This window comes from Pseudophryne corroboree, chromosome 8 (assembly GCF_028390025.1).
Source record: "Pseudophryne corroboree isolate aPseCor3 chromosome 8, aPseCor3.hap2, whole genome shotgun sequence".
Classification (NCBI taxonomy): Eukaryota; Metazoa; Chordata; class Amphibia; order Anura; family Myobatrachidae; genus Pseudophryne; species Pseudophryne corroboree.
In genome coordinates, this window is record NC_086451.1 from 145,581,034 (window position 1) to 145,609,011 (window position 27,978).

Consider the following 27,978-nt stretch of genomic DNA (forward strand, 5'->3'; position numbering starts at 1 on the left):
AGTGTCATGGCGGCACCCATGCTGCACAGATGGTGGGTACACACTGGATGGACTTCAGGGGTACACAATGACAATGGACATCATGCCCGCGGACAGAGCATTCATGCAGCTGCAAACTGGGGCCATGACCTCCGGAGGCCTGCACACCAGCACGCTGTTAAGTGAGATGCCCCTGAACGACAATTCCTGACATTATTGTTATTATTATTATTACTACCAGTTATTTGTATAGCGCACACATATTCTGTAGCGCTTTACAGAGAATATTTGGCCATTCACATCAGTCCCTACCCCAGTGGAGCTTACAATCTATATTCCCTACTAATGTACACACTAGGGTTAATTTTGTTTTGATACAATTAACCTACCAGTATATTTTTGGATTGTGGGAGGAAACCGGAGTATCCGGAGGAAACCCTATGTATATACATTCCACTATCATGACACATAGAGTAAATTGCTTCACAACAAGAGAATTGAGTTTGCTCTAAAGTAGATGGAGACAAGCAGTGGCAGTGCAAATTCTGTGGAATTACAATCAGTCTCCTGCATGGTGATGGATTGCAGAATCTGTAAGGACTCCTCCACAATGACTCCTCCACAATTGAAGATTATAAGGCTGCCTTCCTGCTCTAGACCAGCGTATCCTGCTGCGAAAGACTAGTAGGGGCATATCCAATAGGCCGCAAAGGTTTTTTCCTCAAAAAATGATGCGGACCTTGCAAACAATATTGGATTACCACAGGTTTGCGCGCTTCTGATACCCCACAGTATCCAGTTTTTTAAAAAATGGTCGTGGGGTATTTTGCGGACAAAATCCTGCATGAGGGGAATTCTTTCTTAACACAGCCTGCACCCTGCAGACAGCTACCGATGCTGTGTGTGGTGAGCGATTTCATTGTAGTATAGTGTGTACGGGTTGGGTATGCGGTCAGGAGTCCGCCGGTCACCATATCGACGCCGGGATACCAGCATCAAGATGGCCAGCGTGTGTGGGGTGGAGCGAGCGCAACAAGTTTCTTGCGGGCTCGCTGTGCTCGCCACAGGTTCTATTCCCACTCTACGGGTGTCGTGGACACCGACGGGTGGGAATAGTCCCTGCTAATCGGCATGCGGACTGTCGGGATTATAAGGGGGCAGGATCTACTGGGAGGTATTGTGACCGCCGGTCTCCTGACCACATCCCGTGTGTACAGATAGAGACTTCACTTGCGCTAAGGATTGTTCCAGCTGGTAATATTCTTATCTGTGGTATTCCAAATTCTCACTTGGTCCCGACTAACAGTTCTTTTCATACAAATAAAATTACAAACTTACAATAGTGTAATAGTCTTGAGAGGGTTAACCCCCCATAAGTGTCTAAACAGAAAATAGGGGAATGGTATCCCAGTCCCTCTCCAAAGCCAGACAGTTCCACTTCCGTAATGTCACCCGAATGTGATGGACATGGAACACTGGGGGTAATTCAGACCTGATCGCTAGGCTGCGTTTTCTCACAGCCTGCGATCAGGTCCGAACTGCACATGCGTATGCACCACAATGCTCAGGCGCGTTGCACGGGTACAAAGCGGATCGCCGCTCAGCATGGAGTTTGTTCGACAGATCTGTTTGTACGGGCAATCGCAAAGAGAGTGACAGGAAGAGGGCGTTTCTGGGTGGCAACTGACCGTTTTCAGGGAGGGGTTGGAAAAATGCAGGCGTGTCCATGCGTTTGCATGGAGGGATCCTGACATCAATTCCGGTCCTGGACAAGCTGAAGTGATCGCAGCGGCTGAGTAAGTCCTGGGCTGCGCAGAGACTGCACAAAATCAGTTTGTACAGCTCTGCTACACATGCGTTCACACACTTGCACAGCTAAAATATACTCCCCATGTAGGCGGCGACTATCTGATCGCAGCAGTGCAAAATTACTTGCTAGCGATCAGGTGTGAATTAGCATCACAGTGCAAACCCTTACATGAATGCTTACATGAAACACAGTGGTGAAAAGTTCATAAAGGTTTTTTTTACATCATCTGTGATCCACTCCAGAATTGAACATGTGATAGCATAATTACTTCAACGGAAATATAAAACAATAAAAATAAGCTATAATGCTATAATAAGTTGCGAAAACAATCTTTTATTATAAAACATATGGAGGAGTATCCATACCCAATGGAGTTAAGAATACAACACACCACTGCAGTGCTGAAGATGGGACCCAGGTATTTATGCAGATGGTATGGTAAATCTACTTCAACTGTAAGTCACTGTTTTCCTGTTTTGATTATTTGTTTATGTACTCTGCAATTGGGTGCAGCCAGGGGCAAACGCAGGATTTAGTGAGGGGGTTTCCATGTGGGTGTATATGTGTATATATGTACAGTATGTATGTAAGTGTGCATGTACGTTTGTGTGTATAATGTGTATATATATATATATATATATATATATATATATCTATCTCGTACGTGTGTATATATAATTATATATATATATATATATATATCTAATGACAAAAAGTAGGCACTCACTGTAAATGTTGCTCAATATCAAAGGTGCCCTCCTTATATGTAATAGAAAAAAGAAAAAGAGAGAGCGCAAGCAGACTACATATACATTTGAACAAATTTATTCATAAAATATGTTAAATCACAATCAGTTAAAAAGTGACATTAGTTAGAGCTAATAATATATTCAATTCAACAAAGAATCCACACTCGGCATATGATATATAATAGTCCCACAGTACTAGTGCACTAGTAAATGATGCAATATTCGGTATACGTTCTTTGTTAGAACCAATGATCCATCAGTCTGGTGTGATTAATAGTGGCTGATAATTTGATATGCAAATTTTTTTAAAAATATAGCACTTTAGAAACAGTTCCAAAATGAATGTTTTCCTTTATTCTATATAGTAGTGGTATTCTTGCTATTGGATAAACCGGTTTGGTAAAGGTATCATACTGTAATTAGGTGAAGTAAAGTGCATGAGCTCCGTCTGTCACTCTCTCACTGTGACTAGTATCCGGAGCTGAATTGCTTACCGCTTCCACAGATGTCCCAGCGGTACTGACCATGAACCGGGCGCCGCTCTTTCTAGCGGCTCGACCTCCCGTTCTCCTGCCGGACCAGTATGGCAGGATATCTCTTTCACTGCCGCCTCCAAAAACGGATCGCTGGTGCTTCAGATGAATTTGAGCACTGTAGATTCCGAAATGAATCAAATGAAAGCCACGGTCCCCGTATAGCAAGCGGGACCAATGCAGGTGGCTACGGAGCTGGTCAATCAATTCCGGCAGAGATTGAGGGTATAGAATAAATAAACTCGTAGGACTGACGAGTGCCTGGATCCTTTGAGCCCTGACGCGTTTCTCGACCGACAACGCTGGTCGTTTCCTCAGAGGGTTGTACGTGTGTATATATAATTATATATATATATATATATATCTATATATATATATATCTAATGACAAAAAGTAGGCACTCACTGTAAATGTTGCTCAATATCAAAGGTGCCCTCCTTATATGTAATAGATGGCATGCCCCCCTCCGTGCAGTAGAAACCAGGCGGCACTCAGCGATCTCTGTGAGTAAATTAATGTATTAAAGTACAAAAGGCATAGTGTAGCGACGTTTCACTGCCACACAAAGCGTTTTTTTTTCAAGCCTACAGTAAAGCACCTTTGAAAAAAACACCCATTGAAACATCGGTACACTATGCCTTTTGTACTTTACTACATTAATTTACTCACAAAGACTACAAAGTGGCGCCTGCACGGAGGGGTGCATGCCAGTCTCCACCCAGGGAACTATTGCACCATATATACACAGACTGACACACAAACACATATACACAAACACACACACAAACACACACACACAAACACACATACATAAATTACTACAAATACAAACATACACACAGTTACAGTATGTGCATACCGTTCCATCAGGCACTGGCAGCAGATGGGCAGCAGTGTGAGGACGGAGGGAGCTTGCGCAGCCAGCAGCTCCCCCTTCTCCCCCCCCCCGTCGAACAGTCTATAGTAGAGAGCTATGGTAGCTCTCTGTTGCTGCTGGAGTGCAGCAGCTCCGCGGTCGCGATTGCGGTTTTTAACTGAGACGGAGACAGCTGTGTCTCGTCTCAAGAACAGAAGATTCAGCTCATCGGGGGGGTTCTAGGTACTTGGAAACCGCCCCTGCATGCGCCACTGGGTGGAGCAGATCCCTTGTGGCACCATATAAATAAAGGATAATAATAATGGGCTGTAGTCGATGCATCCATAGAAGCCAGGGGTTTGCACATGGGCAGTTGCACTGCATCATTTGTGCATGTGCTGGCCCTGGCATGTGCCAGATCCATTGTGCAGGTGCCGGGACCTGGGGACTGACTGTCTCCACTCCTATTCGGGCCCAGGGATAGCGGCAGCCCCCCTAGTAAATGCAAGTAGGGGCTGCCACTGTTACCAGGGTGGCAGCACAGGTGGTATCAGTGCCGTAACTAGCTATGGGCGAGAGGGGCATTGCAAAATCTCTGCAGCCACCCACCGGGCTATACCCAGAGCCAGATTAAGTGGGAGTTCCAGGGTTAAGTACCCCCGGCACTCCCAATCTGAAATGGCCCCCTGCCACCAGCCACAGATCGGATCTGTGTTACTGATCTGATCTGCAGCTGCAGCACTGCGCTCCCCCCTGATACCGCACTGACTGCTAGCCGCCGGCGCCGCAAAGCTTTCCTAGGCTGTCTGCCGAGTGACAGCTCAGCTGTCAAATGGTGTGTGCAGCCGCAGCCTGCGCTCCAGCCAATCACGGAGCCGCAGGCTGCTGCACACACCATTGGACAGCTGTCACTCGCCAGCCAGGGAAAGCACTGATTACTAGAGTGCACACAGCCACAGCATGCCATGTGGTTGAGCTCGTCAGAGAAGAGAACTTCAAGCTCTTCTACTGTGTGAGTTTTTGCCAGCAAGTTGTGCCCATATACAGTGTGTGTGTGTGTGTGTGTGTGTGTGTGTGTGTGTGTGTGTGTGTGTGTGTGTGTGTGTGTGTGTGTGTGTGTGTGTGTGTCATAGTTGCCTACCCTCCCTCATTCTGCAGGAGACTCCCTGAAATAGCAGCAATCTCCCTCACTCCCTGAAAAGTCCAGCAATCTCCCTCATTGCACCTTACCCCCATTATGCAGCTATTACATTCTTGGGGGAAAAATAAATCAGAGATAAACACATTCAAATGGAATCATTAGTGCCATTTCCCTGCATTGGTTATAAGGCACAATGATCCCTATGGCTACTTACAGTATATGGAACTTCTTGTAAAACACAATACACAAACAAATCCTGCAAAATATCAGTGTCTTTTCTTCAAGAAATAGATTTTACTAACTGTGGGGCTCATTTACGTTTGGATGTAAGTCATTTTCATGACACGTCTCTCCGATGTAGCAGTACACGCCCGCGCCGATAGGTGTTACTTTCACAATCTCCCTGAAATGCTTTCAAAAGTAGGCAAGTATGGTGTGTGTGTGTGTGTGTGTGTGTGTGTGTGTGTATATATGATATATATGTATGTGTATGTATTTCTGTACATATATATGTATATAGAAAATATATGTGTGTATATATATATCCATCCAGTATATACCGGCACTCACATACGTAGCATCAGCTTCCTCCGATGCATGTCCACATCAAAGATAAGAATCCAGCAATAACAGCACTCAGAGATTGTTTTTAGAATATAAAGGTGTATTTAAAAGAATTGACGTTTCGGAGCAGCAAGCCCCGTCCTCAGAATAAACACCACAGTAAAAAGAGAACACACTTACCCACTTAAGTAGAGACCCATATCACCGGTGTCACCATCCAAGCACTTCCGCCACCGCGTCCCATTTCCTCAGGCTGCAAACGCCACGTCATATCCGGGCGCCAGCTCGGCGGTTGCCAAGGGAACAGCCGCATGCGTTCCAGCTCTGACCAGCGCTGTGGACCATCACTGACGGGCATATATTACTGAATGAGGGAGAGATCTGCCGGGGGGGAAAGAGAAAGAACGGCACACTGATTAACAAACATAAATCAAACCAATATCAGTATAGTGCACCAATAGCGTTACCTGGAAAGCAAATGCATAAACATAGAATCATCCCAGGTATAACAAAACAGAAACATTAGACCTAACATACCCATAGTTAGAATAACCTATATTGAGGGAAAAATGCAGAACCTGCAGGGTTAGGTATAATTTACACAAGTGAATGTGTGTGTGTGTGTGTGTGTGTGTGTGTGTGTGTGTGTGTGTGTGTGTGTGTGTGTGTATATATATACATATGATATATATGTGTGTGTATGTATTTCTGTACATATATATGTATATAGAAAATATATGTGTGTGTATATATATATATATATCAGTGGCGTAACTAGAAATTTTTCTCCCCCAAGCCAAAAAATTCTTCGGCGCCCAACCCATCCTCCATAATTGGCACTAGTAAAGGGACAAACATGCGCGCGCCGAAGGTGCGCGGCGCCAAAAAGGGGTGTGGCTTAGTTGAATTGGGCATGGCTTTGCACAAAGGGGCGTGGCATTGCAGAAAAAGACTACCTTATACCCCAGTTTTGCATCCTGCACGCCCAGACGTTAGCCACCACAGGAAAGAAAAATAATCCTGATTCATGCCCCTTACATTATTTGTCATTTTTCCTCCTTATAGTAATGCCCAGTATACATTAGGCCACATACTGCAATGGCCCTTAGACATTATGCCACACACAATAATGCACATGACACAATATGCACACACTGTAATGCCCCCGACACATTATGCCACACACCGTAATGCCTGTGACACATTATGACAGGAATCGCAATTGCCGTTATACATTATGCTACACACTGCAATACCCCTGATATATTATAGCACATACAATGTCTGTGACACATTATGACACACACCGCAATGAACCTGAGACATTATACAACATACCACAATCCTCGTAATATAGTATACAACACACCGTAATGCCTGACACATTATGACACACACCGCAATGTCCGTGATACATTATGCCACTCACTGCAATGACCCTGAGACATTATACCACATATCACAATGCCCGTGATATAGTATACCATACACCGTAATGCCTGTGACACATACCGCAATGCCCGTTATACCCTATGCCACACACTGCAATGCCCGTTATACATTATGCCACACTGCAATGCCCCTGAGACATAATACCACATACCACAATGCCTGTGATATAGTATGCCACACACCGTAATGCCTGCGACACATTATGACACACACCGCAATGTCCGTGATACATTATGCCACACACCGTAATGCCCATTACACATTAAGTTCTACGGTAAGGCTTCTAATTACTTTTAAATTACCTGCTCGTTGCCAGGGGTTTCATCCTCTTGGTTCCATGCACGGTGCAAGGGATTTTCATGCTCAGGGTGTCATGCTCGTTGCCAGGGGTTTCATGCACTGGGCGTCATGCTCGTTGCTAGGGGGTAGTGCTTGTTGCTAGGGCCGTGCTCCTAGTGCCACATATGCCCCCAGTGCCAGGTACTCCCCCACAGTGCCAGGTACTCACATGCCCCCAGTGCCACATATAGCCCCCCCATGTGGAAGGTACACATATACCCCCCAGTGCCACATATGCCCCCAGTGCCAGATATTCCCCCACAGTGCCAGGTACGTGCCCCCAGTGCCAAATATAACCCCCCAGTGCCACATATGCCCCCAGTGCCAGATATTCCCCCACAGTGCCAGGTACTTGCCCCCAGTGCCAAATATACCCCCCCAGTGCTACATATGCCCCCAGTGCCAGATATTCCCCCACAGTGCCACATATGCCCCCTCAGTGCCTGCTCCCCCAGTGCCAGATATTCCCCCACAGTGCCACATATGCCCCCTCAGTACCTGCTCCCCCAGCGCCAGATATTCCCCCACAGTGCCACATATGCCCCCTCAGTGCCTGCTTCCCCCAGTTCCAGATATTCCCCCACAGTGCCACATATGCCCCCTCAGTGCCATATATTCCCCCACAGTGCCACATATGCCCCCTCAGTGCCTGCTCCCCCAGTTCCAGATATTCCCCCACAGTGCCACATATGCCCCCTCAGTGCCTGCTCCCCCAGTGCCAGATATTCCCCCACAGTGCCACATATGCCCCCTCAGTGCCTGCTCCCCCAGTGCCAGATATTCCCCCACAGTGCCACATATGCCCCCTCAGTACCTGCTCCCCCAGCGCCAGATATTCCCCCACAGTGCCACATATGCCCCCTCAGTGCCTGCTTCCCCCAGTTCCAGATATTCCCCTACAGTGCCACATATGCCCCCTCAGTGCCAGATATTCCCCCACAGTGCCACATATGCCCCCTCAGTGCCTGCTCCCCCAGTTCCAGATATTCCCCCACAGTGCCACATATGCCCCCTCAGTGCCTGCTCCCCCAGTGCCAGATATTCCCCGACAGTGCCACATATGCCCCCTCAGTGCCTGCTCCCCCAGTGCCAGATATTCCACCACAGTGGCACATATGCCCCCTCAGTGCCTGCTCCCCCAGTTCCAGATATTCCCCCACAGTGCCACATATGCCCCCTCAGTGCCTGCTCCCCCAGTGCCAGATATTCCCCCACAGTGCCACATATGCCCCCTCAGTGCCTGCTCACCCAGTGCCAGATATTCCCCCACAGTGCCACATATGCCCCCTAAGTGCCTGCTCCCCCAGTGCCAGGAGGGACACGGGAGAGGCGCGCGCTATGCCCTCTGTGTCCCTCCAACACAGCAGCGGAGGGAAGGAGACCGCAGATTGACATGCGGATGCTCGTCCGCATGTCAATCTGCGCTAAGTCAGTGGCGCCCCCGCAGCTCCTCGCACCCAAGCCACCGCGAGAGCTGCGGGGGCAGTAGTTACGCCACTGATATATATATATATATATATATATATATACACACATATAATATACTGTATATGTATGCATTTGTATTATGCTTTTAATTTTAGACCTGAGGGCCCCCCTGTCTTAAATCCCCTGGGCCCCCTGAAGTCTTAATCCAGCTCTGGCCATGCCACACTACCGTCCGCCATCGCCGCTAGGTAACTGCAGTGCTGCCGAGGAGCATGTGTGCTCTACATAACCCTTCTCCTTCCCCGCCCCAGACTGGGCTGCACCACTCACCAGCGTTACTACGTGGACTCGGTGTGGAGCCTGGAGGACGAGGACTGTCACCCGGCAGCAGCTGATCTTGGGGGAGGAGGCTGAGCATGCTCTTCACCGATCCCTTCTCCCCTCGGCTGCACTCCTCAACGCCAGGCATGATGTCAGATCATGCGCGCCCACACAGCCTTTTGGCACCTGACGTTCCTCTCACCTGCTCTCTCCCTAGCCCTCCCCCGCGTTCCTCTCACCTGCTCTCTCCCTAGCCCTCCCCGCATTCCTCTCACCTTCTCTCTCCCTAGCCCTCCCCCACGTACCGCTCACCTGCTCTCCCTAGCCCTCCCCCGGCGTTCCTCTCAACTGCTCTCTCCCTAGTCCTCCCCCCGCATACCCTCACCTGCTCTCTCCCTTGCACTCCCCCTGCGTTCTTACCTGCTCTCTCCATAGCCCTCTCCCCGCGTTCCTCTTACCTGCTCTCTCCCTAGCCCTTAGCAGATGCAGTTGTTCCAGCTCACTGCACCTCCTTTTCACTCGGCTTCCAGCTCCTGCTAAAAAAAATTATATATATATATATATATATATAAAAGCATTTGTAGTTATACCATAGCAAGTAACTATCCGATTTTAAAAGCAGATTATTATAATATTTTGTTTAAACTGTACTACCTCTGGAACAAGCTATCAGTCAAAGGGAGTGATATTTTTCTGTACAGAAAAAAACCATTGTGTTTTAGTGTGGGCTGAAAGTAGGAGTGGACGTATTGAACCCCGAAAACCCGGATCCCGTGGATAAACGCATGAGTTAGTAGAGGCGCAGCAGCGTGAATGGATAGCAACCTAACGCATTAATGAAGAAGGCACGTACTACAACGTGTTGGAGGAGCATAATAAATTGTGATTTGTGAAGTGTTTTAGTGTTACGCTCCGGCTGAGGAGCGCGGCTTGAATTCGACTCCTGTGGTCGTAGGGCATATAGATAACAAGTATCTATAGGCCATGCGATTGGACCGAGCGTCCGTGTGTTATACGCAGCGCAACGTGATATCATTTGCGCTATTTTGCGCAGTTGTGTAATATGCGCTTTGTAGAGCATACGCAGACGTGATTTGTGTACAAAGGGGTTTTTTGCTGAGTTTCTCAGGAAATCTCCCTGGTGGGCGTTCATTGGAGAGGGTGATCGATAAGTTGTTTCTCATCCTACAAAAACTCCAGTGGAAAGATACCGAAAAGGAATTTTTTGCTGGCTCTTTCAGGAAAATATTCCAACAGAACCTCCACCGAAAGAAATTACGGTGCTGAAGGGTCTGATAGGAGCCTAAGGTTGGGTACATTGCGATCCCACTATTGACAGTAAGTCGCGGTATGGGCCAATGGAGGCGGGAGCGAGTGAAAGGGCTCGGTAAGAACTTTCACAGTTTTTCTTTGTGCATTTGGGGATTGTGTATAAAAGGCCCACAATGGGAGCCAAGTGCACAAGCGAGAGACGTTCAGCAGCCAGGGTTCAGGCTGGAGAGCTGAGTCCCAGGGGGTCAGCTCAGTTGATAATGTGTGGGAAGTATGGTCCAAACGCAGAGGCTTTTTGTGATGAATGGGCACGTATGACTGCTGAAGATAGGGCATCATTTCCTAGGGTTGGTAGTTTTGAACCAGAGGTACTGCAAAATGTAAGGAATAGAATATGTCTGATCAAATCAAAAGAAACAAAGGATCAGACATAATAACTGTTTAAATATATGGCAACATGAGGGAGATGTGCAAAGGGAACTTGCTCGTACAGCAAGTTCCAAACCAGACAGATATGTGAATGCGAGCGCACCACCACCACCATATGTCGATGGGGAGAAGACAGCTACAACCAATGATACATCGGTAAATAATAGGAACATGCATAACAATTGTATTAACCCAAACCCATGCATATTGTACTCTGTTCTAAGTTCTCTCCAAGGTCATAGGTCAGAGGAAGACCCGCGTCACACTGATGAGGGCGGAAGAGCCGCCATTACCAAGGGCACCCACAGCTGCTGTTTATATTTGGGCAGATACCGCCGAGGAGTTAAATTAATCCCTCGACGGTTGCCCAGCAACCGCCCCTTACAACATGGGCGTGTACCAGTATAGCCCCGATCACGTGACGCATAGGTCACGTGATAGGTACCCCGACGAGGAGACTCCTCGATAAACTATAGTGCCACTCACAAATGTGCCCCCAACCAATAACAAAGGAATGCAACAGTGTCTCCATAACAACATCAGCCATAACAAATCTGCTGATTGGCTGCTATGTGTAACCATACTTCCTGTTTATCTATGCTGATTAGTTCTAAGTTATTAAAATCACTGGAACACATTAATAATTTGATTATTGTCATGTTTATTACATCCCATCCAAAGTAGGTCTGTCTCTGATGTATGTTTGCTCCAATTTTATGCATATTTTCCTAGTGATTATGTAACAAAGCTATCAGGTGTTATCAGGGGCTAATTAGCCACCATATTGAAAGGGGTATATAAACCCCGCATATTCAAACCTTGGATACCTTTGATAAAGCTGCAAGCTGACTGCAGCGAAACGCGTCAGGTGTACAAGGGACCCCGCCAGGAACCTTTCCAAAGGAGGACCGGACCATCCCCTAACCTTGTCCAGACCATCTATTTCAACTCTGAGAATTCAAATAGCAAAACTGCACGAAGGAACTGCATCAACCGTACTGCATGAGGAGCTCTTTACCAAAAGACCCTGGAGCATACCATCCTCTAACGGTAATTTGCCAATCCATTGGATATTGCTTATCTCTGAGACTTTGCTAATGCTGGACTTTAGCTTTATAGGGGAAAAATTTGGAACGGTCACCTTACCATTCTAAAATCCTATATCCTGGCGAATTGGGTAATCCCATTAATTTGTTTTTATGAAACATATATTATCAATCATCTGTTTCTGATATGCATGCATTTTTTATTATGTATTCATTTTCAAATTGAAATACATATTATTTTTCTTAGGAATAAAATGTGTTTTTATTAAATATAATATTATTGTTGTTACATTGATCAAATATAGCGCAGCCTCAACCCCCCCTTTTTTGTACTATAACCGGGAGTGACTTCCCTTTCTTTAGAGGCTGCTGCTCGGTAAAACATCTCGTATCTAAAGCACCCGAGCACCCTTGGGTAACCTACTCTTCGGTCAGAGGAAGATGATGGATCCAGCCTAATCTCAGCCCTCTACCAGGCAGCCACCTTGCAGGAAACCCAGGTGGGCATGGCCCAACCAGCAAGAGCAGTGACGGTGTTTTCCACTGAAGGGACGGGTGAGATCATAGCTACCGGTAAGTGTGAGACTGTTCATTACGCAGAGACAGTAACGCCTCACAGTGAGCCGATTAGGAATGGAATGGTAGGGTTACATCCTGTCTGGGTAATAGCAACTCCCAATGGGAGAACCGATAGCCAGGGAGTAATCCTCATCAGGAATACTGCAACGTATTGCCTGTGGACCAGATCGGAACTACGGTCAATCATTTTAGAATTCCCCGATCCCGGAGACATTTAGCCAGGTGCCAGAAATTTATTAAAGATCTGGGTAATGCCCATGAACCTACAAACAAAGATTGGCGAACAGTTTTAAAAGCGTGCCTACCCCCTAATATTGACACCCAAAAGTTTATCACGGATTGTAAGATAGAGGCAGACGGTCCTCTGACTGACGAATGCAATCAGGAGAACGTGAAACAAATTAATGAACAACTAGGATTGTATTTCCCCATTGTTGTCCAGTGGAATAAAATTTTCTCCATAAAACAGAGAGAAAATGAACCAACATCCGAGTATTTCCATAGGGCATTACAAATAATGGCTAGATACACTGGGGCGAGGGATATAAGGAATGATACAAACCACAGGGAGGTGGCTGTCTCTGTGCTAATGGACGGGTTCAATGAGGCATTGAAAGTCAGGGTACAGACATCTTTGCCTAATTGGAGAGGGGTCACTGTAGATACTCTCAGGGAGTCTGCTATTGAACAGGATAAGAATATCTCCAAACGTAAAGAACGGCGGGAGGAGAGGTTGATGACGGCAAGTATACAGGCACTTAAAGGGATGTCCAATCAACCAAAACCCCAGGCCTCTGAAGACTGGAAACGGACAAGAATATGTTATATTTGTAGAAAGGAAGGACACGTTGCTAAGGAATGTAGAAATACAGGGACACATAATAAGTATAGACCCCCTAGACAAAGAACACGAGCCACGTTATCAAACACATAGATGGGACCAAGGGACATATAGTAAGGATTTAAAGCCATATAGAAAAATAGGATTTTAATACCTACCGGTAAATCCTTTTCTCTTAGTCCGTAGAGGATGCTGGGGATGCTTCAAGAACCATGGGGTTTATACCAAAGCTCTAGAACGGGCGGGAGAGTGCGGATGACTCTGCAGCACCGATTGACCAAACAAAAGGTACTCCTCAGCCAGGGTATCAAACTTGAAAACTTTGCAAAGGTGTTTGATCCTGACCAAGTAGCAGCTCGGCAAAGCTGTAATGCTGAGACCACTCGGGCAGCCGCCCAGGATGAGCCCACCGTTCTGGTAGAATTGGCTTTCACCGATTTCGGTAACGGCAATCCTGCTGTAGAATGAGCCTGCTGAATCGTATTACAGATCCAGCGCGCAATAGTCTGCTTGGAAGCAGGAGCCCCAATCTTGTTGGGAGCCCACAGGACAAACAGAGCCTCCGTTTTCCTAATCTGCGCCGTTCTGGCGACATAGATTTTCAAAGCTCTGACCACATCGAGAGACTTCGATTCCGCCAAGGCGTCAGTAGACACTGGCACCATAATAGGCTGGTTTACGTAAAATGATGAAACCACTTTTGGCTCCTTACGTAAAGGTTCAAACCAATGAGATTGCAGGAACTGCAATACCACATTAAGATCCCACGGTGCCACAGAGGGCACAAATGGAGGTTGGATGTGCAGCACGCCTTTCACGAAGGTCTGAACTTCTGGAAGGGAGGTCAATTTTTTCTGAAAGAAGATTGACAAAGCCGAAATTTGTACTTTAATTGAGCCCAACTTTAGGCCTGCATCCACACCTGCTTGCAAAAAATGGAGCAAACGCCCCAGCTGAAACTCTTCCGTAGGAGCCTTCTTGGATTCACACCAAGACACATATTTTCTCCAGGTACAGGTACAGGTTGAGTATCCCATATCCAAATATTCCGAAATACGGAATATTCCGAAATACGGACTTTTTTGAGTGAGAGTGAGATAGTGAAACTTTTGTTTTTTGATAGCTCAATGTGCACAAACTGTGTTTAATACACAAAGTTATTAAAAATATTGCATTAAATGGCCTTCAGGCTGTGTGTATAAGGTGTATATGAAACATAAATTAATTGTGTGAATGTAGACACACTTTGTTTAATGCTCAAAGTTATAAAAAATATTGGCTAAAATTACCTTCAGGCTGTGTGTATAAGGTGTATATGAAATTAGGTCCCATCACCATGATATCTCATTATGGTATGCAATTATTCCAAAATGCGGAAAAATCCGATATCCAAAATACCTCTGGTCCCAAGCATTTTGGATAAGGGATACTCAACCTGTAATGCTTTGCCGTTACTTCTTTTCTAGCCTGAAGCAGTGTGGGAATGACTTCACTGGGAATACCCTTCTGGGCTAGGATTTGGCGTTCAACTGCCATGCCGTCAAACGCAGCCACGGTAAGTCTTGATACACGCACGGCCCTTCCTGTAACAGATCCTCCCATAGAAGAAGAGGCCAGGGATCTTCTATGAATAATTCTTGAAGATCTGGATACCAGGCCCTCCTTGGCCAATCTGGAACAATGAGTATCGCCTGAACTCTTGTTCTTCGTACCATCTTTATCACTTTTGGAATGAGAGGAAGTGGAGGGAACACATATACCGACGGAAACACCCACGGTGTCACTACGGCGTCCACCGCTACCGCTTGAGGGTCCCTGGAACAATATCTCTGAAGTTTCTTGTTGAGGCGTGACGCCATCATGTCTATTTGGGGAATTCCCCAACGACTTGTCACTTCTGCAAAGACCTCTTGATGAAGACCCCACTCTCCTGGATGGAGATCGTGTCTGCTGAGGTAGTCTGCTTCCCAGTTGTCGACTCCTGGAATGAAGACCGCTGACAGGGCGCTGGCATGTCTTTCCGCCCAGCAAAGAACCTTCGTGGCCTCGGCCATTGCCGCTCTGCTCTTTGTTCCGCCCTGGCAGTTTATGTACGCCACTGCTGTTATGTTGTCTGACTGAATCAAGATGGGCAGACCGCGAAGAAGATGTTCCGCTTGCAGAATGCCGTTGTAAATGGCCCTTAGTTCCAGAATGTTTATGTGTAGTCAAGCTTCCTGGCTTGACCATTTTCCCTGAAAATTTCTCCCCTGTGTGACTGCTCCCCAGCCTCGGAGACTTGCATCTGTGGTCACCAGGATCCAATCCTGAATCCCGAACCTGCATCCCTCCAGAAGGTGAGAAATGTGCAGCCACCACAGAAGGGAGATCCTGGTCCTGGAAGATAGAATTATTTTCCAGTGCATGTCCAGGTGAGGCCCGGACCACTTGTGCAACAGGTACCACTGAAACACCCTAGCATGGAACCTGCCATACTGAATGGCCTCGTAGGCCGCCACCATCTTCCCCAGCAACTGAGTGCATTGAAGAATCGACACTCTTGCCGGTTTCAGAATCTGTTTTACCATGTTCTGTATTTCCAGAGCCTTTTCCACTGGAAGAAATACTCTCTGTAATTCTGTATCCAGAATCATACCCAGGAACGACAGCCGTGTCGTTGGAACCAATTGTGATTTTGGCAAGTTTAGGAGCCAACCATGTTGTTGCAGAATAGTCAGAGAGAGCGCAATGTTTTTCAGCAATTGCTCCTTGGATCTCGCCTTTATGAGGAGATCGTCCAAGTACGGGATAATTGTGATTCCCTACTTGCGCAGGAGAACCATCATTTCCGCCATAACTTTGGTGAAAATCCTCAGAGCCGTGGACAGACCAAACGGCAACGTCTGAAATTGGTAATGACAATCCTGAACAGCAAACCTCAGGTAAGCCTGATGTGGAGGATATATAGGAACGTGTAAGTAGGCATCCTTTATGTCGACCGACACCATAAAATCCCCTTCCTCCAGACTGGAGATCACTGCTCGGAGAGATTCCAACTTGAAATGAATTTTTTTAGAAATAAATTGAGGGATTTTAGGTTCAGAATCGGTCTGACTGAGCTATCCGGCTTTGGTACCACGAACAGACTCGAATAAAAACCCTGCCCCTGTTGTGACGGGGGTACCGTGACAATGACTTGATTTTGACACAGCTTTAGTATCGCAGTGCATATCACCTCCCTTTCTGGAAGAGAAGCTGGCAAGGCAGATTTGAAAAAACGGTGAGGGGGCACATCTTGAAACTCTAATTTGTACCCTTGGGTCACTATTTCTAATATCCAAGGATCCAGGGCCGAGCGAGCCCAGACCTGACTGAAGAGTTTGAGACATGCTCCCACTGGTGAGGACTCCCGCAGAGGAGCCCCAGCGTCATGCGGTGGATTTGGTAGAAGCCGGAGAGGACTTCTGTTCTTGGGAACTTGCCACAGCCTGTGACCTTTTTCCCTTTCCTCTTCTTCTCGCAACAAGGAAGGAGGATCCTCGTCCTTTTTTGTATTTATTGGGCCGAAAGGACTGCATCTGATAGTGGGGCGTTTTCTTTTGTTGTGCAGGAACATAAGGTAAAAATGACGACTTACCCGCGGTAGCCGTAGATACCAGGTCATTGAGGCCGTCACCAAACAAGACACTACCGTTAAATGGCAGAGACTCCATAGCCTTCTTCGAGTCAGCATCAGCATTCCATTGATGAATCCACAATGCCCTTCTAGCCGAGACAGCCATGGCATTGGTCCTTGATCCCAAAAGGCCAATATCCCTTGCAGCTTCTTTTAAATATGCTGCAGCGTCCCTGATATGACCCAGAGTCAAAAGCACGTTATCCCTGTCCAGGGTATCCATTTCAGATGACAAGTTATCTGCCCATTTTTCAATAGCGCTAGTCACCCATGCCGAAGCAACGGCAGGCCTGAGTAGCGAGCCTGTAGTGACATAAATGGATTTAAGTGTATTTTCCTGCTTACAATCCGCAGGATCCTTTAGGGCTGCCGTTTTCGGAGACGGAAGCGCCACCTTCTTGGACAGACGCGATAAAGCTTTGTCCACTGTGGGGGTTGACTCTCACTTTTCCCTGTCCCCCAGAGGGGAACGGATATGCCACTGGAATTCTTTTGGGAACTTGTACCTTCTTGTCAAGATTTTCCCAAGCCTTTTCAAAAAGAGCATTCAGTTCATGAGAGGGAGGAAACGTTACCTCAGGTTTCTTTCCTTTAAACATACAGACCCTAGTATCAGGAACAGCAGGGTCCTCTGTGATATGTAATACGTCTTTTATCGCCACAATCATGTACTGAATGCTCTTAGCCAGTTTAGGATTTAATCTGGCATCGCTATAATCGACACTGGAATCAGAGTCCGTGTCGGTATCTGTATCTGCTATCTGGGTAAATGCACGTTTCTGTGACCCCGTAGGGGTCTGAGCTTGTGACAAAGCATCTTCCATGGATTTCCTCCATGTCTGGTTCTTAGACTCTGATTTATCTAATCTCTTAGTCAACCGAGAGGCAGATTTATTAAGCCTGGTGAAGTGATAAAGTGGAAGGTGATAAAGTACCAGCCAATCAGATACTAACTTCCATGTTACAGGCTGGGTTTGAAAAATGACAGTTAGGAGCTGATTGGCTGATGCGTTATCACCTTCCACTTTATCACTTCACCAGGCTTAATAAATCTGCCCCCGAGTCAAATTTGCATTCAAACCACTCAACATATTTACCCACTCAACAGTCGCTGTGCCGACAGGGTCACTCCCACCTCCTTTTCTGTCCCCACTCCGGCATCCTCCTGGGAAGAGCACTCAGCCTCAGACATGTCGACACACACGTACTGACACCTACAATCACACTGGGCTATAGGGGACAGACCCACAGCAAAGCCTGTTAGAAAGACAGAGGGAGTTTGCCAGCTCACAACCCAGCACCCAACCCGGTGCTGAGACCTTACATACAATGCCTCAGACCTGCTAGCGCTTTTATAATATAAGATAATAGCACCAAATCTACAGTGCCTTCCCCCCCCCCCCCCCCCATTTTGCAGCCTGTAACTTGTACAGCAGTGTGGAGGTCAGGGCCAGCGTCTCTGCAGCTTCTGTGAAGAGAAAATGGCGTTGGTCAGAGCTGTGAGGGCTAAGCCACGCCCCCTCACCGGCAAGCTTCAGTCCCGCTCAAATCTACATAATTATACTGGCGGGGGTCTATATTTAGTGCCTAGGCACTTTTAATATACTTATTTGATAGTTAAAACTTCAGTATTCATGCTGCCCAGGGCGCCCCCCCCTGCACCCTGCACCCGGCCAGTGCCACTGTGTGTGTGCGCGGTACCTCAACACTGAAGTCTTCTGCAGTCACTGAAGTCTTCTTCTTTTCTTTTACTCCCCCAGCTTCTTTCTTCTGGCTCTGCAAGGGGGGTGACGGCGCGGCTCCGGGAACGAGCAGCTAGGCGCACCAAGTGATCGGACCCTCTGGAGCTGATGGTGTCCAGTAGCCTATGAAGCAGAGCCTTTGATCTCACAGAAGTAGGTCTACTTCTCTCCACTCAGTCCCACGATGCAGGGAGCCTGTTGCCAGCAGGTCTCCCTGAAAATAATAAACCTAACAAAGTCTTTTTTCTGAGAAACTCTGGAGAGCTCCTCAGTGTGCATCCAGTCTCACTGGGCACAGAATCTAACTGGAGTCTGGAAGAGGGGTATAGAGGGAGGAGCCAGTTCACACCCATTTAAAGTCTTAAAGTGCCCATGTCTCCTGCGGATCCCATCTATACCCCATGGTTCTTGAAGCATCCCCAGCATCCTCTAGGACGTATGAGAAACACTAATTCGGCAAATGGGAAGAACAGAAGAAGTGCAACATTACCCTTTGACAAAACCTGCTGAAGTTACGATTGGGCCTCTATGATGCTAAACCCTTTCTTTTTTTTTCCTAGCAGCAGTGGCCCCTGACTAACTTAATCGACAGAGACTTTGTTACATATGAAATACATATATTGTACTCCCGCTCAGGAAGTACAAGGTATGTTAGATACCCTCAAAGACTAACTAATAGTTTCTGTTTCGCCTCTTCCAAACAGGACACCAGGTCGCAGTGGATAAACTACAGTTATGTAGGATGAGGGTCAAATACTTGGGACGTAGTACTGGTACATGGTTTGACATTTTTGTTCATAACCCACATGCCATATTGGTTCTTCAAAGTTATGACCGAACCCGGTATGTCTCATCCAGTATTACTGCAGTGTGCCTTGTCATGCACAAAGGGTGGAGGATGAGAATACTGGTGAAGGGAGATTTTGTATAGACACCAATAGGCATGACGGTGTGGGATATCTGAATCAGGCCTTTGCTACGGGACCTGACATCAGTGATGGCCCGTTGGTGAACACAGACCTGATATACTCTTTGTTTTTCTAATATTTTCTTTTTTCTTTTTTTTCTCTCCCCCTCTTCAAGAGACATTTTACTTTAGCAAGCACTCTCACGCAAAACACCACCACACAACTGATGACATTCAACACGATAAATACACAGCAATTAAATCGAAATGCAAAATTTGTGTTCCCTACAGGAAAAGGCTGTCTGGAAGGCAAAGGGATATGGTCAGGATTCCTCGGGACTCTGGAGAGATGGGCAAGGTAAGCCAGTGACCCCCAGGGTATATCTCCCAAGCCTAGCTGAGGCGGCACATGGTCTGACTCATCTGGGCAAGTAAGGTATGTGCAAATTGGTAAGAGCCTACTGGAGTGCACCAGGGTTCTCTTCTCAGGTGAGCAAGAAAGCAATTACATGTCTTACTTGCTTGAGGAAGAATATTGGTAAGACAATACCAACGGGCCATCCCATATCCCTCCTACAGACGGACCTTTCCAGGTAATACAAATCGACATAATACAGTTACCACCCTGTAGAAATTTAAAGTATTTTTTTTTAGTATGTACCGATGTCTTTTCAAACTGGGTAGAAGCATTCCCCGCTGCCACAAATACTGCCGTATTCACTGCAAAGAAAATCATGCAGAAATTTGTGTGTAGATATGGTATCCCTAAAATGACTGAAAGTGATAGGGGTACCCATTTTACAGGTGAAGTCTTTCAGGTCATGTGCAAACTGATGGGTATTAATAGTAAGCTACACACTACCTACCGGCCAAGGTAGGGAAGGTGGAGAGAATGAATAGCACTATTAAGAACAAGCTGAGCAAAGTGATGGCTGAATCTGGACTGTTGTGGCCAGAAGCACTGCAACTAGTGTTGTACAGCATCAGAACCACTCCCAGGTCACCGCTTAACCTATCACCCTTCGAAGTTCTTTTTGGACGACAACCCCATGTAATGATAGACCCCCAGGATGATTTGAAGTGCAATAATGAAATGACTGTGCAGTATTTGGTTAGGATGAGCCAGCAACTGAGAAACCAGCAAAGGAATCTGAAACTGGCGATTCCTGACATACCAAACAGTAATTGTCATGACATTAAACCTGGGGATTATGTGATGATTAAAAATTTTCTACGCTCAGGTTGCCTCATAGACAGGTGGGAAGGACCAGCACGACAGCACTGAAGGTTGCCGAGAGAGAGACTTGGGTCCACTCGTCCCACTGCAAGAAAGTCGCTGACCCGGAGAAAACTCGTGAGAAAGAGAATGGTGAAGGAGACCTAATATCACCAGAGAATTTGTTCCGGGAAGGCTAAAAGGCAGGACTGTTGACGTGCACCTGAGCGTGGTGAACAGAAAAATCAAGGACGGTTGTCGTAACATTGTTCTTTTTCTCCTCCAAGTCACCCCCCCCCCCCCCCACTGCATTTTTTCTTTTTCTCCCTTCCTAAGTTTTTTTCTCCTTAACGAAATGGATCCACTCCAAGAGACTGAGTTCCGGCTTTTTCTGGTGACTCTGTTTTTGATCAGGACAATTTGTTTTTGTGAGGGTCCCCGAGACGTTGAGCAAGGATCTGGGATGGGTTCTGATGGAGAGTATGGATTCGTAGGACCCCAGGATTAGTCCATCACTTTGGTCAAAGCTGGTATCAGTAAGAGATCTGGTAGTCACGGAGCAATGTGAAGGGTTATTGTCTGATGAATACTGCATATGTAGGTACTGCGAAAACATAGTCGAAGATGGGTGCATCCAGAGATGTCAGTCAAACAATAATATCAATACTGACGGACATCCTTTGAGTGATTACCACTCATTAGTGGGTACAGTCTTAAACCAAACGGAATGCTGGGTGTGCTCACAAGTACCTCAAGGCCAGAGTAAATTGGGATTAGTGCCATACCCTTTAACGATAAGTGAGGTACTCGAATTACATGGAGGGAGACCGATGGACAGAAAATTCAATATATCTAGGCCCCCTAGCTTGAAGCTCCACCAGTACCACGTAGATAGGTCACTGCTGTGTTTTAATGTGTCCAATTTCCGGAAACCAGGAAATTGGGAACTGACATGGAACAATCAGACAATTACTTTCTCACATAGAGCTGATAAAGTACCCATCAACTCCGAACTTGTACGTAGGATAGCCACAGGTGGGAAGTACTTCCGATACAGGTATACACGTGGGACCAAAACCATGTGGGCTGGAAAAGTGTCGCAGGGATACTGTGCGCACATCATCCAGCCAGATACTTGTATCAAACAGATGGAAGAGCTAGGGATGGGTTTCTTTGTGAAAGTAATTTGTGACATGATTCTGACGCATTTTGTCCCCTATGTTCTTCCAGACGATGCTTATTTCATATAGTATGTGGAAGGAAAGCGCACAAGTGGCTTACTCCAAGCTCTGAAGGGTTGTGTTACATTGGCAGAGTACTACCAGAGGTTATGACCATAGCACACGACAAAATGAAAGACATTCACCGCAATGCTCAGACTCCTTATACTCATACACATTATGAACACATTGTCAAGAGACACCTCATAGATAGGACAGAGGTCGCAGCCTCCGATTTGATCCATGAATCCACCGGGATTCAAATTCTTCTCGCATTAGATATCACCCGTAATGCCAGAGGAATTATAAATTATAGGTACATCCATGCACTGGCGAACTTGATAGACATTATCACTGAGATGTATGATGACACCTTCAGGTATACATGTTGAGAACTGCAAGCCTACAAGAAGGAGCTGGTCCAGCACAGGATGGACTTAAATTATGTCACGGCTGTGGCAGGTGGGTACTGTGTTACTCTGGCAACTCAATATGGTGTGAAGTGCTGTACGTATATTACAAACAGTACTGAATACCCAAACGGAGATCATTGATCAAAAGATGGATGAGATCTTGCAGTTGAAGTGGGAGTTCAGAAGGAAGCACAACCTTACCTTAACGGCTGTGGGTAATGAATTGACCAGCTGGGCCTCATGGTTGAACCCACTCAAATGGTTCTCAGGGTTAGGAGAGTGGGCACAAAGTGTAATTGCAAGTGTGGGAAAGTTGCTCCTCTGTATTCTGGGTGTCGTCATAATTATTGGTTTGATATTCAGATGTGTTCGCATTTTGATGCTGCGCAAACATAAGACAAATTTGATGAGTCTAAGGAGCGAGGGCGTTATGACAGCGGATATATTTGATATATGACCCAACTGTAGAAACAGTGTTGTGATAAGGAATGCAAATTAAATTCATGGCCTGTTTCTTTCACCATTTTTCTGTTTTCCCCTCTACCCAAACACATTCAACCGGAAAAGACTTCAGTGTATCCAGATATAAGTGAATGTATCTTTATAATTCTTACCCTCATCTCTGCAATCTCCAGTTAATAACACACATAGTCAATAAACGTTATCCACACATAATAGCATACACATAACCCCCCCCCCCCCCACATGTTTCATCAGATAAATGTGCTCCCCATTTGATGTGATAAGAAGCCATAAAGGTGAGGGCTAATGGCCCTTGCCTAGAATGAGCTCGGTAGTGTTTGTTTGCCCACGTACAGACCCTTAATACGGGATGAGAAGGATTAAATGTATACTTCACAGTACCTCGAAGCTTGCTTGGAACATATAAGGCATGATGATACATGCCCCTCAGACATTTATTCATACATACACACTTTTTTTCCTATCCCACTAGGCTATATATTTCCCACCTACTACTCTTCCCGTTACCCGAACATTGTACATATTGTAAATGTAATATTTTCAGTATTATTAGTTATGTGTGGCAGTTATGGTTTACTGCCAAAGGGTGGACTGTCGATGTCGAAAATATTATACCCACATGCATCACAAGCAAACACCACACAGAGTGGTCTCTGTGCGTGCGCGTGTTCTGCCGTGCGTGCGCATACTTGCACGTAGTGTACATTGGCTCGCGGGCCTTGCGTATTAGCGTGTGGTATGAGTAAATACGGTAGCATACGCATAGAAATGCCACAAAGACATATTCTATATTTTATACACATAGTGCATTATTTACACATAGTCTACACGCACCACACCAGCAACTTACACTTGCTTAGAATGTATAACAACGGAGGTATTCAACTTTGCAGGATGTGAGGGGACAGAAATAGGTCAGAACATAGTGTTGGGTATCCACATGTACAGTAATTCAAGGGCAATATTCTGATCGCAGTTTGCAGATAATCACATGCTCCTGCGCATAGTTATGCACAGGAATACAATATTCATATCTCACTGTATGTACTGTACTCTTGATATTCGGCGGGAACCCAGTGGCGGACACCAGCAAGTACACCTGGACTAAGCATTGCCCACCTGTTCGAACCAACCTATGACCCCTCACGTACTGTAAATGACCTGCCCCTTGATTTATGGATGAAGAGATTACAGTTTCCTTTGTTTCGTGCTTTGGACTATTGTATAAAAGCCAAGCCTCCGGACCAGCCCCAGTCTATTCTCTGAAGGTCATCTTTCCAGATTGACTGAGGACAGGATCCGGGTGGCGCAGGTGAACAAACGTATGTATCCATTGGTTGTAGCTTCTTCTCTGTAATTGTGTTGTATATTCTGTGTTACCCCTTTTAAGTAAATACTTGTTGCTGCGTTGGACCACAACATAACATATAACTACTGGTGTCTCATTCCATTTCTGTTAAAGGGTTTAAGGTGTATTCAGCCACACGCATAGCTATATTGTGCTCACTGTGGGTCGGCGTGTTTTTATGCAAACATGCATACATATTCATAAAGGTTTAGTGCGTACACTTAGCGGCCGCAGCAGCCCGAACCACTGTGCAATAAGGTATTGGTTTTTCCTGAATGTTAATCGAACTTAACAAAATGTAGACTTAGGTGACATCACTGCTGCTTACTTGGGATCAGCAGTGATGCCTAATATGTTAATGCAGCAGCAGGCATCTGATATACTGTAAGTAGATGCCTCCTGCTTGCATTGGTGACCCATGCTGAGTCCTCGGAAATTACATCGGATCACCGGCAACACCATCAGCCAGCTGCATGACCAATGAGGTTTCACAAGCCGGCCGCTGCAGTTCCTACAAAGAGGCCATGGCATTCCCCCAAAACAGCGGTAAACGCCTCCATTGTGGGAAACAAAGGCCATCGCTAACCCCTCACTGCCCACAAACGGCTGCAGACTTTCACTCTAGTGACATCGTCAGCCGCAATGCATCCAACAATGCATGATTCATACTGCACATGCGCAGTACGTGTCTGGAACATTAGTACTCTACGCTATATGCCGCAATACCGTTAGAATTGAATCAGGCCGATTGTTTTAATAAGACTTAAAATACTAACAAACACCCAACTCGCATTTCTCTAGTGAGAGTGAATAAAAACAAAGGTTCTTGATTTGCGTTTTCAAGCAGTGTTGTAGAACTGACCTTACTTTGTAGAGCAATCTAATATGGTAGTGTTTTATGAATGTGTAAGAAATCATCTTCTTGCTTATATGACAGTCATGATTCATTTTAATTTGTACTTCCAGGCGGAAGATATCTGAGCGTTGTGTAGTAGACCCTTCAGGAAAATGGTACTATCGGTGGTTGCTTGTTATTACCTTACCCGTGCTATATAATTGGTTCTTACTAGTAGTGAGGTAAGTCTGGCTGTGTAAAAAACAAAGGCGGCAATGTTTCAGTATGAAAATAATACCTAATTTGACAGTTGCTACCATCCTATTAATGCTGTTTCCTTTTACAACTGGTGCTTGGAAAATACAATGGCCCTCATTCCGAGTTGTTCGCTCGCTAGCTGCTTTTAGCAGCATTGCACACGCTAAGCCGCCGCCCTCTGGGAATGTATCTTAGCATAGCAGAATTGCGAACGAAAGATTAGCAGAATTGCGAATAGAAATTTCTTAGCAGTTTCTGAGTAGCTCCAGACTTACTCCTACATTGCGATCAGTTCAGTCAGTTTCGTTCCTGGTTTGACATCACAAACACACCCAGCGTTCGCCCAAACACTCCCCTGTTTCTTCAGACACTCCCGCGTTTTTCCCAGAAACGCCAGCGTTTTTTCACACACTCCCAGAAAACGGACAGTTTCTGCCCAGATACACCCACTTCCTGTCAATCAGACTACGATCACCAGAACGATGAAAAAGCTTTGTTATGCCGTGAGTAAAATACCTAACTTTTGTGTAAAATAACTAAGCGCAGACTAATCGCAGTATAGCGAAAATCGGCAACGAGCGAACAACTCGGAATGACCCCCAATGTTTGGGAATCTGTACATAAATAATGAAGCTTGCAGATTTACGGCTATAGATAGATGTATTGAAATGTTCCACAAGGTGGACATCCCCTTTAACCACTTAAATGGATAATATTTTCTTCCAGAAACCGCTCAGAAACAGTTTTTTTAATGATGGAATTAGTTAAGAACATCTATTTAAAACATATCAAGCATGATGTGATAAAATAAAAAAGTATTTTTTTTTAATGAACATCAGTTTAAACATCAATGATTGAAATATTGAACCATTGATGATCAGAACATCATGAACTGGTATTTTCCAGTGGCTGTTCCTCTCCGCAGCAGTCCAGTATACAAAGATGTGCTGCTGATTATATTATACTAATCCTGTTCGGCTGCAGAGAAGGGCAAGCGCTGGGCACACATAGGGATGCTGCTGCTCAATTTACACTTCCCCAGTGCCTGCAGAGAGGAGCAGGTACTGGGCACACGGAGTGAGCTGCTGTTGATTTCCCAGGTGCCTGCAGAGAGGAGCAGGCGCCAGGAGCATGGAGTTGGCTGCTGCTGGCTTCCCCGGCTGCCTGCAGTTAGGAGCAGGCTACGGGCACATGGAGGGGGCTGCTACTGACTTTCCTGGCCCCTAAAAATAAGAGCAGGTGCCAGGCACACAGAGGGGGCAGAGAGGAGTAGGTGTCGGGCACACACGGAGGGCTGTTGCTCATTGGATTCAATTTTCCCTGGTGACTGCTCCTTTCTACAGCCGCTGGGTGGGGGCTGCTGCTGGGCAGGCCGATCACCCAGCAGTGATTGGCAGACACTTGGGGCAGTGCCATGGGTGTAGAGGTGCCAGGAGATCCCTCTGAGACTGATGGCTGCTGGAAGATTATTTTCCAGCAACCGCACAATGGGCTTTTTGACTGGTCATATGAGATGCGACCATGTCAGGGAAAACCCAGCCTAGTGTGGTTGCAGCTAATAGAGCCAGGCAAGTGGTTAAAGCTCACATCCTAAGACATCAGACATGTTTTGTCATTTACTTTTGACATTGCTAGATCTTTATTGTTCGTTTTCTAAAGTACTTGTTATTTTTTCACCAAGCGCTTTACTTTATATCTGTCCATTTGTTCTTTATTTGTTTGTGGTTTTTTAACAGGGCGTGCTTTAATGACCTTCAAATCAGTTTTATTACAGTATGGCTCTCACTGGATTATTTCTGTGACATCGTATACATTTTGGATATCATAATTCGACTCCGTACAGGTGATTTCTATGTATAGTGAACAATTTTTTACAGAATACAGTAAATATTTTTTAATGGCTATGCTACCAGGGTTAGCTCTATACAAAGTAGAGACGAGGGTGAAAAGTCCCTTTGCGCCCCCCCCCCCCCCCTAAAAACAAAAAAAATGTATACTGTTTAATTTGTGCACTAAATAAAAGTACACCTTACCTAGAGGATATGGTGGTTTAAACAGAAAAGAAGGTGACAGGTTGATGCACAGGTTAATGATTTTACCCTAGTGCCGTACTCACAACAGTGTTAAAGCCAGATTATTGTAACCCAATAAAATATTCCCTAGAGTGTTTTAATAATCTTGTTTTAAAAGCAGTGAAAGAAGTACACAACAGTTAAAGTTCAAATGTGATTAAGTAATAATCTCTTAATAGTAGATAAGCAATTGTACATTCAATACATAATCCATTATTATACTGACAAACCAGTATATACAGTAGACAAAATTGACCAAAAACACTCCCATTGTTGTCTCATAGATACCATAACCTTTACCACATCTTATGTTGCCTGCAAAATTTCAGAACACTAATTCCACACTCAGTTATACAGTCTGTTATATTAAACCAAAAGCTTTATACAGTAGATTAAAGTACTTGGTTAGTAACAATGTATGTAGTGTTAAAAGGAAGTTAGTATCCACACAGAGTAGGGTTTGGAACTAGATTCTACTGTTGATCATGTG

At 45.8% G+C, this 27,978-nt stretch overlaps 1 protein-coding gene across 1 annotated transcript in view; it reads left to right on the forward strand.

The window, feature by feature from the left end:
• Positions 1–27,978, forward strand: part of CNGA2 (cyclic nucleotide gated channel subunit alpha 2) — a 79,949-nt gene that overhangs the window by 26,069 nt on the left and 25,902 nt on the right. The window contains exons 4-5 of the mRNA XM_063938522.1: positions 25,290–25,400; positions 27,153–27,259. Coding sequence (XP_063794592.1) covers positions 25,290–25,400; positions 27,153–27,259 — 218 coding nt within the window. The remainder of the gene's footprint in view (positions 1–25,289; positions 25,401–27,152; positions 27,260–27,978) is intronic.